The following is a 12,727-nucleotide window of genomic DNA, read 5'->3' as shown; positions in this document are numbered from 1 at the left end:
GGAGACTTGGCAGGGTGCTTGGTTGCATGGCTTAGTTGGTTGGGTGGTGTTGGATGATAGGTTGGACAGGATGATCTTGAAGGTCTCTTCCAACCTGGTCTATTCTATTCTATTCTATTCTATTCTATTCTATTCTATTCTATTCTATTCTATATGACTCTCAACACAAGATTGACTGTTTAAGGCATCATTGAAGCGGGATTGAAGTGTGAGTGTATGTGCAGATGTCTAAGCGTCCTTGGGGTTGCTGAACATTGTGTGAATACTTCCCTGTGCCTTTCTGAAAGGGAAATTTTGCCGTTAAGTATTAATGGAAGGTTGTTTAAACACTGTTTTAAAAGAAGATTGGAAGTAGTTAAGCTCTAGTACAAGGGAGCTTGCCCAGTGCTTTTGAAACCAAAGTTCACATACAACAGTTCATGTACTCAAGAAATATAGAAAACCATGTCAGTGGCAGAAAGATGTGCCTTAGGAAGCTTTAGGTACCACATATGAAGAGTTCCTTTCTTGCCTGGCTTAGCTGTGATCCAAGAGGAGGGAGGCAATCCAAATAGAACAAGAGAAAAATAAAAAGCAAGTAAGGGTAGCAAAAAGGAGAGCATTAGGATAACTTCTCTTAACAGAATGTCATTTATAGCCCTGTTTTGTTTAGGAGTGTGTCTGCGGGCCAGCAGGAGCAGGGAGGTCATTCTCCTCCTGTACTCAGCACTGGTTAGGCCACACCTTGAGTCCTGTGTCCAGTTCTGGGCTCCTCAGTTTAGGAAGGACATTTGAGACACTTGAAGGTGTCCAGAGAAGGGCAACAAGGCTGGGGAGGGGTCTGGAGCACAGCCCTGTGAGGAGAGGCTGAGGGAGCTGGGGTTGCTTAGCCTGGAGAAGAGGAGGCTCAGGGGAGACCTTCTTGCTCTCTACCACTACCTGAAGGGAGGTTGTAGCCAGGAGGGGGTTGGTCTCCTCTCCCAGGCAACCAGCACCGGAACAAGAGGACACAGTCTCAAGCTATGCCAGGGAAAGTTCAGGCTGGAGGTGAGGAGAAAGTTCTTCCCAAAACTGGCACTGGAATGTGCTGCTCAGGGAGGTGGTGGAGGCCTCATCCCTAGAAGTGTTACAAAATGGCTTGGATGTGGCACTTGGAGCCATGGTTTAGTTGATCAGATGGTGTTGGGTGATAGGTTGGACTTGATGATCTTTGAGGTCTTTTCCAACCTTACTGATTCTATGATTCTATGATTCTGTGATTCGTCTGTTTCATGTTCCGTAAGACTCCAGTATGTGCTTGTCTCCTCTGTAACCAAAACCTAGAGCAGCATGTTGCTCCAGGCTTTTTCTTCTTTGGATCCCAGCAATCAGGTCTGCCACATTTTCAGCTAGCTTTTTGGAAGAGTAGTAGGGGAAGATGGGCAAAGAAAGTCTTAGGTCTCACATGAGTGAGGGCAAATCAGGGCTGTTGGGGAACGTATTGAAGGGAATGTTCTATAGGAACGTACGTAGGTTTCCTGTGCTAGGGGATTACACATGGAGATGGTCTCCATGTGGAGGTATACCTGAACTATGCAAATCTCACAGGTAGATTGTACAGGAATGATAGCTGATTCTTCAACACTCTCTTAATAGTTTCATATAGATGGCTTTTTACACTTTAAATGCTCTCATTTTGAGTGGTAACTAGGTGACTTTTCTTGTCTCTCTTGTCTGTATTAGTTAATGGATTATTTTTTTCTCTCCTCTTGAAGTGCTCCTGATGAAACCTCTGAATACTCTTAGTGGTCTCTGAAACTCCTATCTTAGGTTGTTACTGTGAGATAAGGTGTGCTTACAATGTGTTGTGTGCTTGTAATTTAATTCTTTCATTTCTTAAAAGTACCTTCTGTCAAGTATAGAAATGTTGTGTGACTTGTAGAGCCTCTTGAGGGATTTTCTTCCTTAGATTTTATGGAGCTCAGAAACGCTCTCATGGGCATTTCAGTCACTGTTTTTAATACCTATAGCATCATGTTTACAGAACTTACTGTTAAACTTAGTGGAATTAAATGCTTGTTATTTGTTTCAGATGTGCTTTTACTGGAAAGCATAACCAAAGGCTTGTACGCAGTGTGTGGCTTGTATGTCTCAAGAAGCTGCTGTGGAAAAATCTGGCATTCAATATCTACTTGCCATGATATTTTAAGCAAAATTTTAGTGTTTTAGGAGCTTCCCTCCCACTTCCATTCACCACCCTTTCCCCCAGTCTCAGAAAATGAAATGTTTTCCTGGAACCTTGCTCTCCAGAGCAAAAGGTAGAACTTCTTTCCCTATTCCATATGCTGACATCCACAAGTCTTCCTGTCATTTCCGTGACAACCTGCACAGCCTGTGTTCTTTGGCAAATAGTTAGAAATGTTTTTTCCCAAGACAAAAAAAAAACCAACACATACACACCAGCTTTGCTCTTTAGGCTGTAGTAGGTCACTTTGGTCAGAAGTTTTGGTTAGGTGCAGGCAGCTCTGCCAGCTGGTGCCAAAAATGGAACCTCGCTGTGGAGGAATGAAGCCAGTTTAAACACACCTGAAATAAATGCTCAGCATGAGGGAAGAACATAAGGTAGACTTAGAGTAAGATTTATGGGTCAGATTCATCTCTGTGTGATACCACTATGTAGGACGACGGAGATTGGGAATCAATATGGCTGACCAATGTGATCGAGTATTGTTCCTTTATTGTTCCAGTGGTGCAGGCCTATGGTGCAGGCCTGAGGTGCAGGCCTATGGAGCAGTCCTGTAGTGCAAGTATAGCACTGTAAAGTGTAGAAGAAACAGGAGACAGGAAAGGCAGAAGTGCGTAGCAAGGCAGCTGCTACAACTTATATAAACTCGGAGAGCCTCGTTGGCATAGCTCCATTGGTTCCCTATGAGTGACCACACATTGCACTATTACAGATTATTGGTCCAACTACTAATGACACAACGAGGTTGTTGATGCAGGTGCATGTCCTGTTGTCCCAAGATAACTGTCCATGTTTATAGCTACCAGTGTCCTGTTTTAGTTCCATGCTGCAGGCACAGCACTGTTTTGCTCCACTGCTAGCTGGCTTTGCACTTATTCTGAGCATGGCCTCCCACCATGTCAGGCTCTAGGCCTGCACTGCCAGATTGCTCACACTGCTCGTCGCTGGCATTGCCACACCACTATCTTGGGGGAATTTGGTCTGCTGTTTATTTGCAGCACGATCATGAGACCAATATTTCTGCAGAGTTTGTGGTGGTGAGTAATCTGATTTCTGAAATGTCCAGGAGCACAGATGGAGAGGCAGGCACAGAGCCCTGAATGCAGGGTTCTTATTTGTTATTCAGGAATTTCTGGCTTGATTTGCTTGTATTCACCTTGGCTCTGATTTATCAAACTGACAATTGTTTCAAAACAAATATTTGAGCACGATAAAATGCTAGGCCTAATCTGTGCCTTTGTCATAGGCTGTACCTACGACAAATGCAAGCAAGAAGTCGGTGTGCATTTATTAAGCCTTGCTGCACTTTCATAATGGAAGTTAGAGAGTAGATTTAACAGCATTTTTGAAATGTGTTGATTTAGAATTGGCTTCATTGCTTGTCATCTTTCCTGTCTGTCTCTTTTTCATTCATAGGTAAACATGTTTGTTGCAGCATATTCATTGAGACCTGTCTTTATGTTCTAGGAGCTTCCTTCATCCTGACTTTGTATTTCCAGGAAACTTAGGTCTCTTGAACTCCTGTGGCATAGTCCTTGTGCATTTAAAATACACCAGGCTGCAGCTTTTACCTTATGAGAAGGAGAAAGAAATGACAAGTATTAAATGTGTAGCCTCTCAGTCTAGGTCTTTTTCCCCAGATATTTCCTCCTTACCACAGTAAATCTTATTTTTGACAGTCAAATAGAAAAGTAATTTTTTTCCCTCTGATGAGCTGCTGACTAGAGATGTGGATGACTTGTTTCTAGTTAATGGATTTTCTTCCCGATAGGTTCTGGGAAATCACTTTTTTTGACAAGAGCCTCATTTTCTGCAAGATAAAATGTTAAAAACCTGTTTTACCAGGCCCAAAGGATTTGGGTGGTGTTTGGTTTGGAGAATGTATGCCCAAGACTGCTTCCAACTCCATTCTATATTTGAGCATCAGAAATTGCTTAGTTTTGTTCTGAAAAGTTTTTTGCCTTGGAAGGATTTGGTCAGTGAATAGCAAGCTTGCCTAAGCACTGCTGCAATACAGATCTTTATATTGTGGGGGAAGAATTAGCTAGTGATTAGTTTTGGATTACAACATTCAGTCAGGCTGGGCATTGGTTTTTGATTTATGGTGGTGGCCTTGGGGTATAGACATAAGGCATAGTTTGGGGATTTCTTTTTTATTTTGGTGGTGTTCAGGGTTTTGGGGTTTGTTTGGGGTTTTTTTGGTGAGAGGTGGGTTTAATGTGACATCCAGAGTGTGATTAGACTCTTAAACATCTCAACCCTGAAGAATACACAGTGCCTCTTCTGATCTTAGCAACAGGTTGTCCCTGCCTGGATGCAAACCTCCTTTGAAGCTGTTTATTTAATTCAGCATGCAAACCTCAATGTCCCTGGTAAATCTTTTTAAACCAAAGATCTCAGAATTACATTTTCCAATGAATGAAATTCTGGTGTGAGCTGATAAGCTAATATACTTGCTAATAAGTAAGTATAAAAAGCAGGTCCATCTGGGGCCTAAAATGTGGCTTCTTACCTTTGTTTCACTACTGACCATGCCTGAGATGCTCAGACTTTTAATTAACCCTCCTGCCCACAAAAGCATCATCCATTCTGAGTTAGAAAAATATGCTTACTATATCCTAAAGGGGTATTTCTTTAATAAGGGATAGGGAGATGAAGAATCAAGGTTTTCTTGAAACCCTTCAACCTCTGTATTTATTACCTGCCTATGAGAAAAAACTGTTTGCAATGTCAGTGAAAGTTCAGTAAAGGAGAAAGCAGTTAAAGATGTTCAGAATGGCATGGCTGTGCTCTTAATTTAATGTGTTACTTCTGTATAGAAACAGTACCAAGTTAACCTTCAAATAAATTTGTGACAGGACTTTGTGTAGATTGCTGTAGGTCTGTGTAATCCATTAAGTACCTCCAAAGATGCTCCACTTGGAGTTATATTGAAGTTAAAATGCACAAAGACACTTGTTACAGAGGACTGATTAACGCTGTTATAATCCTGTCAAAACCAAGCAACTAAAGTATGAGGGATTTTATTTTGTTTATTTCAGAGTTCTAAAACCTTCCTGAATGGTGCATCTCGATTCAGAGTCCAGACAACCTTGAATGCTAAGGAAACCAGCAAACCTGAGGTAAAATGTAATATATTGTTGCAAAATACATTCCCAAAGCACACTGAATGTTTGCAGTAAATTTACTCTTAGTAAATATTGCTCTTCCTCTTGTGGTGCTGAAATCAATCTTCGATACACAAATGTAACTTCAGGCAAGAGAACTAAGCCTTATCTAGCATAAGTACTGCAAACCAAGCTGAATGAGATATTTACTTGGTTGATTTTCTCTTGTGATCTTTATACAGTTCCTGCAAAATATTTTAAAGACTTAAAGATCTGAAGTCCTTAAGCTACTTACATCATGCTTGTGCCATCCTTGCAGTCTCACTTCTCCTCCTTTTAAGTGTAATAGATGTATGTACTTAACAGGATTATACTTGGAGATGGAGTGTTCTAAATAGAGCAATTATTCACAGGAATCATGATTAAAACTTTTAACTGTAAGTGCTGATAATTCTCACTGGAAAATTCTGGGTTTGCCTCTCTGTGAGCAAAAAGTTTATCTTGTGATGGACCTTAACTGAAGAGATCCCTTTGAAATCTTGTATTTGTATTCAGTATGCTGGGGACATCATATCCTGAGAGAGTAACTGAGGTTTTTTTGAACTCCTTTCAGACTTTTACAGACTTTTTTTTTCATTCTTTGCCCATAGAATAATAATCAGGCTTCAGAGGGTGCAAGAATCAGTGCTGATGGAAAAGGTTTTGACATTTTTTCTAAGGAAATATTTTTCTCATAATTCTGATGAGTGCAGCTTTAACCTGCTCTGTACTGAGTTTAGTCACGTTGGTTTTGGGCTGCTCAAGAACAGTCTCCAGAAACTATTTGGTAGTATTTTTTTACAACCATCTGGAAGATAAGGGGAGCAGTTATAAAAATATCACTGAGTGACTTCAGACAAGTCATGAAGACAGAGATAAATATAGTTGGCAAATTAGTACACAAAGATTTCTTTTCTAACTGTGCTAGTACCTCTACAGTAAGCCTGTGCAAAGATTCTGCATAACAAGAGGGCAAGGAAAATGTGCTCCCTTGCTCACTGCCTGGTGCTCCCTTGTGTGCAGGACAGAGACAATATGAATTAGAAAGAATGAGGGCACTTGCTGGCAATCCTGCCAATATTCTCCTCTCCATCTTGTGTCCTGCCCCACCCCCAGCTGGATTATATGTTTGTAGTACGGAGTCCTCACAAGAGTTTTAAATCAATAAAAGATGAAAAATATTTGCTTGTCACTCTTTTGGACTCCCTGTTTTTTCTGCCAGTGATAGAAGGTGGTATTTTTCCTGCCAAAGCAGAGCTGATCTTTCCTTTTTACAGTGGCTGTGTTACAGCTATGCTGAGCTGATTATTGCAGTCAGCTTTTGTGCCTGTAGAAACAACAGATGTTTTGCACTTTTGAGCGGGTCTCCCTCAAAGACTCTGATTTTTCATTGACCTCTTCAATTACTGTGAAAAGAAAGCAAATATTCAGGGTATGCAGTGATTGAAAGCAGAATGTGGTTTTGGCTGCATGACCTAAATACATCTATGTGTTCATTACTACTTATGTAAAATTGGCCTCTTAAAAATTACACAGAAATTGAGGGATAATGAGTCCTTCCCCAGAGATTAAGTGTGCCATATGCTGAATCACAGTCTGGGACAGACTGGCACAACTGTTCTCTGCCAAGCACAAGCTGCTGGTTTTATTTATCATTTATCTGTGTGTGGCATAAAAATCCCATATTGTCAAAAGAAGTTTCCAGCCTGATGAGCTAAATAAAGTGTTTGGACTTTGGTCACTTTCTCTTCATTATTTAGCCCACTCTTCTTAAACAGAATTAGAGGTACTTGTATGAGGAATGAGCAGCTTTATTTCACAGTCCTGGTTGAAGTTGCTGTTCAAACTGTGCAATAAATACTAGCTTAGGATACTGTCTAGAAGTGTCTTTCATTGAACCCAGTGAGGAGCTTCAGTGCTTAAACCCTTTTCTTCTTTTTCTTCCTTTGCCTCTCTCTTTCCCTTCCTTTTATTTATTTTTTTAAGTGCTGATGGCCTGATGATTTGAGTTGCTATCATTCAAGTTTTGAAGCGGCTCAAGTAATTCAAAGGGTAAATACTTACGATGGTGCCGGAGGGACTCGTGCCGTATCAGAGGTCCCTAGATGTTTCCCCTGTCTTCTAGATAATGCTTCATCAAGTGGCAGTGTTTCCTGTCAATCCTTTATCTATCCTGTGCAAATATTTTTGATGCTGACTTCTGAAATTATGCTAAATGTCCTGGCTCAGGTGCCCAGATTGTTCTCTAGTGTCTTCTGCTAAGTGAACTATGTCAGAAGCAGAACTTACTTAGACTTATGTGTAAAAAACCAGAATTTAATTTGCCCAGCACTTGCTTTTTATTTATTTACTTCTTGGAAGTAATTGGAAAGTTTTCATCTTTGTTATAACTACTGGAAATGGGATGGCCTGCCATTCTATCCTTACTAACTTAGCCTACTGCCAAACCTGACACTTAGTTCTTCACTAAGGCTTTATTCAAATGCACAAGAACTAGAAGAAAGAAGGCAGTACGTAGAATACATCCATACCTAGTAAAAGTACAGAGCTTGGTAAGCTTCTCCTTGAGTAGGTAAAAGTTGGAATAGAATGGAATGGAATGGAATGGAATGGAATGGAATGGAATGGAATGGAATAGAATAGAATAGAATAGAATAGAATAGAATAGAATAGAATAGAATAGAATAGAATAGAATAGAATAGACCAGGTTGGAAGAGACCTTCAAGATCATCCTGTCCAACCTATCATCCTACACCACCCAACCAACTAAACCATGCAACCAAGCACCCCATCAAGTCTCCTCCTGAACACCTCCAGTGATGGTGACTCCACCACCTCCCCAGGCAGCCCATTCCAATGGGCAATCACCCTCTCTGTGTAAAACTTCCTCCTGACCTCCAGCCTGAACCTCCCCTGGCGCAGCCTGAGACTGTGTCCTCTTGTTCTGGTACTGGCTGCCTGGGAGAAGAGACCAACCTCTGCCTGTCTACACCCCCCCTTCAGGTAGTTGTAGAGAGCAATAAGGTCACCCCTGAGTCTCCTCCTCTCCAGGCTAAGCAACCCCAGCTCCCTCAGCCTCTCCTCATAGGGCTGTGTTCCAAGCCCCTCATCAACTTTGTTGCCCTTCTCTGGACTCGTTCCAGCAAGTCAACCTCCTTCCTAAACTGAGGGGCCCAGAAATGGGCACAGTACTCGAGGTGTGGCCTAACCAGTGCAGTGTACAATAGCTGCATCTCATCCTTTTTCTGGATTGGAAAAGAAGTATTCAGGAGTATTTATACTGGAATTCTCTTTTTCTGTGTACAGCTGTGAGATGTAAACTTCCAGTTCTATTCTGAGAGCTCACTTCAATGTGCTGGATAGATAAAAATAACAAGATGTCCTCATGGCTAGACAGGGATGGCTCATTCTTGTTGAGGGATAACTTGCTCCACAAACTTGCTCCACAGTATTCTTAGCAGCCAGTGGAATTATTAAAGTAAAATCCTCCCTGGTGCTAGTAAAGAACTTGGCATTCACAACTTCAGTAATACTGCTAAAATTGAGGGGTTTATCATGTGTGAATTCCAATGCTCAAGTGAAACGTGAAAAAATGAGGAAGTAAAGCACTTGGTCTCCATAATTCCATTGGAAAGATGGCCTGTATTTAAACTGCTGAATAAGATGATGTTGCAGAATCTGAAAAATGGGCTTAATATATGTGCAGAAGGAAAATAATGCATGCTTTTGTACACAAATGTGTGTATTGTCAGCTTCAATTAGAGCTCATTTATGTGGTGGGATTAGGGAAGACTGGCAATTGTTTTGTGCCATTAAACCATACTCTAATACTTGGGGTTGGCAACTTGAAATCGTGCCACAACAGCACAGAAACTTGATTCTGTGATGGAGTGTTATGCTCTCAGACATGAACAACCAGGCTTGTTTCACCTGATGCTCTGTATATACTCAGTTTATGTACACTGTGTATCCAAGTGAAGAGGTTGGTGAAGCTGTAGCTTTCTGTGATAAAACATGTCTTTATTTTTTGCAACGTTTCGAAATTATCTGCTTCCTTGATATCTGCTGTTGATGCTTTGTTCCCTTTGTTTTTCATATGGTGTTGCTGGGGAAAATTGCAGGATCCAGAAATGCAGCATTTGCTTCTTGACAGTGAAAATTGCAGCATGCTGCTGAACTCCAGCACTGTGGTCACTGGGGAAGGTAGACATGGGACATCAGCCATCAGCTTCCTTGGGGCTTTGCGAATACCTGTGAGTGCCTCTGCTCTTCTTGCCTCTTCCTCTGAGAGCTCAGCTTCACCACAGAGTTCATATTCCCATGAAGTTCTAGATGGAGTGGTAGATGATTGGTTTGAAATTGAGAAGAGTAGATTTAGAATCATAGAATCAGTCAGGTTGGAAAAGACCTCAGAGATCATCAAGTCCAACCTGTCGCCCAACACCTCGCGACTAATTAAACCCTGGCTTCAAGTGCCACATTCAGAATGGAAGAAATGAGTAGGAAAATTGCTACTGCTGCCACTTGGAATCTCTGTAACTCTGTGGTGTTTTTCCTGTGTGGTTTTGGGAATGGTCACAACCATATGTGAAGTACAGTCAGCTGTGTCTCTGTGTAGTCCATGCTGATAACTGCAGTACTCCACACCAGAGCTTTTAAGAAATGCAGTTTCAAACAAAAATGTATTAGAAGGTGAAAGGAATGAAAACTAGTTGAATTTGGCATTTTTGTTGCAGCCCTGTACAGTAAGTATAATTTACAGGTATGCAGCAGGAAAGAGGATGGAACAAATTATTCTTTTAAGTGGACATATGCCCTGTCTGTGCCCTGCTCTTACAATGTAATGATTTAAACTGTATCCCACTGGGTAGCTGGCTTTTTGTAAGGAGTTAAACAAGGGAGAAATCTCAGACTCATCTGAAGGAAGGATCTAAAGAATACCAAACTATGCCAATTTCTCCTGAATATGCTCCAAATCTGCTATAATGATATATAAAAGCTCTTGACATGAGGATAAGAAGTGAAGCAGTTTTTCCAAACAGTATCGAATCCTTCCTGTTCAATGCAGTGTTCTCTCTTCTGTCAATTTGGTGCAATTATGAGAAGAGAAAGTATGTAAATAAAATGACATGAGAGTGTGCTCTGAGTGTAAGCTTTGTGCTCTCAGGGGAAGAGTGCTTCTTGGGAATTCTTACAAAAGCAAATCACAGAATATGTTTGGTTGGAAGAGACCTTCATGATCATTCAGTCCAGCCTTTGACCCACCACTGCAAGGTCAACACTACACCACATCCCTCAGTCCCAGGTCCACATGCTGTTTAAACACCTCCAGGGATGGTGACTCCTCCACTGCCCTGGGCAAACCATTCCAATGTCTGATAACCCTTTCAGTGAAGAAATATTTCCTAATATCCAGGCTAAACCTCCTCTGGCACAGCTTGTATCCATTCCTCTGGTCCTGTTGCATGCTGCCAAGGCAGAGAGGCTGGCTGCCTCCTTCCTCCATCCAGACTGAACACCCCCAGCTCCCTCAGCTGCTCCTCATAGGACTTGTGCTCTAGGCCCTTCATGATCCTTGTTGCCCTTCTCTAGATACACTCCAGTACTCCATGTCCTCCTTATAGTGAGAGGCCCAGAACTCAACTGGTGCAGCCTCACCAGTGCTGAGTGCAGGGGGATGATCACCTCCCAGTTGTTGCTGGCCACAGTGGTTCTAGTACAAGCTAGACTGCCATTGGCTTTCTTTGCCACCTGGGCACACTGCTGACTCATATTCAGTCAAATATCAACCACTACCCCCAGGACCCTTTCCAAGTTACAGCTTTCCAACCACACATCCCCAGGTCTATAGCTTACTATGGAGTTGTTGTGACCCAAGTGGAGGACCTGGCACTTGGCCTTGTTGAACCTCATACAATAAACCTTGGCCCATCAGTGTAACCTGTCTACATCATGCTGTAAAGCTTCCCTCCCCTCTAGCAGATTGATACAGCCACCCAGCTTGGTGTCATCTATAAACTCACTGAGGGTGCACTCAATCCCCTCATCCAGATCACTGATGAAGATATTAGAGATCAGGCCCTAGTCATGAACCCTGAGGAACACTGCTTGTGACCAGATGCCAGCTGTAGAAACCGTTTTCAGAGAGTCATAGAATGATTTGGGTTGGAAGGGACCTCCAAAGGTCATCTAGTCCAACCTCCCTGCAGTGAGCAGGGGCATCCTCAACTAGATTTAGTTGCTCAGACACTTGTTGAGCCTGACCTTGAATATCACCAGCGGTGTGGCCTCAACCACTTCACTGTGCAGCCAGTTGCAGTGTTCCACCACCACCGTGGTAAAGAACTTATTTCTAACATCCAATCTAAATCTGCTTTTCTCTAATTTAAAACAACTGCTCCTCATCCTTTTGCTACAGGCCTTCATAAACAGTCCTTCCCCAGCTTTCTTGTAGGCCCCCTTCAGGTACCACAAGGCTGCTATCAGGTTTCCCCAGAGCCTCTTCTTCTCCAGGCTGAACAACCCCAGCTCCCTCAGCCTGTCCTCATAGCGGAGGAGTTCCAGCTCCCTGACCATTGTCGTGGCTGTCCACTCCATCAGGTCCATGTCCTTCCTGTATTGAGGGCTCCAGAGCTGAATGCTGTACTCCAAGTGAGGTCTTACCAGAACAAAGTGTCAGAATCACCTCACTCAACCTCCTGGACATGTTTCTTTTGATGCAGCCCAGGATGTGATTGGGTTTCCAGGCTGCCAGCGCACACTGTTGACTGATATCCAACTTCTCATCCACCAGCACCCCCAAGTCTTTTTCTGCAGGGCTGCTCTCAATTTCATTATCCCTCAGCCTGTATTGATATGTGGGATTGCCCTGACCTAGGTGCAAGACTGCACTTTGCCTTATTGAACCTCATGAGAATCTCCTCAGCGCAGGTCCCTCTGAATGGCATCCCATCCTTCAGTCTTACCAAGCTGAGTGGTGTGGTTGATATCATCAGCAGACTTGCTGAGGCTGCACTCAATCCCACTGTCTGTATAGTTGATGAAGATACTGAACAGCACTGGTCCCAATACAGACCCTTGAGGGACACCACTTGTCACCCATCACCATTTGGACATCAAGCCATTGACCACTACCCTTTGTGTGAGATCATCCAAACAATTCCTTATCTACTGGACAGTCCACCCATCAAATCCATATCTCTCCAGCTTAGAAGGATGTTGTGGGGGACAGTGTCAAAGGCTTTACAAAAGTCCAGATAGATAACATCTATTGGTCTTCCTTTGCCATGGTGATATTTGACAGTAAATAGCAGCCTCTATCAAGAAACTAACTTTCTTTCTTCCCTCCCCCCACCCCCCCCCTTCTTTTCCCCTCTC

At 42.6% G+C, this 12,727-nt stretch overlaps 1 protein-coding gene across 9 annotated transcripts in view; it reads left to right on the top strand.

Moving 5' to 3' along the window:
* Positions 1–12,727, top strand: part of SLC37A1 (solute carrier family 37 member 1) — a 47,271-nt gene that overhangs the window by 17,208 nt on the left and 17,336 nt on the right. For all 9 annotated transcript variants that reach the window (XM_068155212.1, XM_068155211.1, XM_068155210.1 and 6 more), the window contains 2 exons: positions 5,245–5,325; positions 9,472–9,603. In XM_068155212.1, the coding sequence (XP_068011313.1) occupies positions 5,245–5,325; positions 9,472–9,603 (213 nt within the window). The remainder of the gene's footprint in view (positions 1–5,244; positions 5,326–9,471; positions 9,604–12,727) is intronic.

This window comes from Melanerpes formicivorus, unplaced genomic scaffold (assembly GCF_026170545.1).
Source record: "Melanerpes formicivorus ecotype bairdi unplaced genomic scaffold, bMelFor1.0.p_v2 SCAF_30, whole genome shotgun sequence".
Classification (NCBI taxonomy): domain Eukaryota; kingdom Metazoa; phylum Chordata; class Aves; order Piciformes; family Picidae; genus Melanerpes; species Melanerpes formicivorus.
Note: the sequence above shows the minus strand (reverse complement) of the source record. Positions and strands in the feature narration are given on the sequence as shown.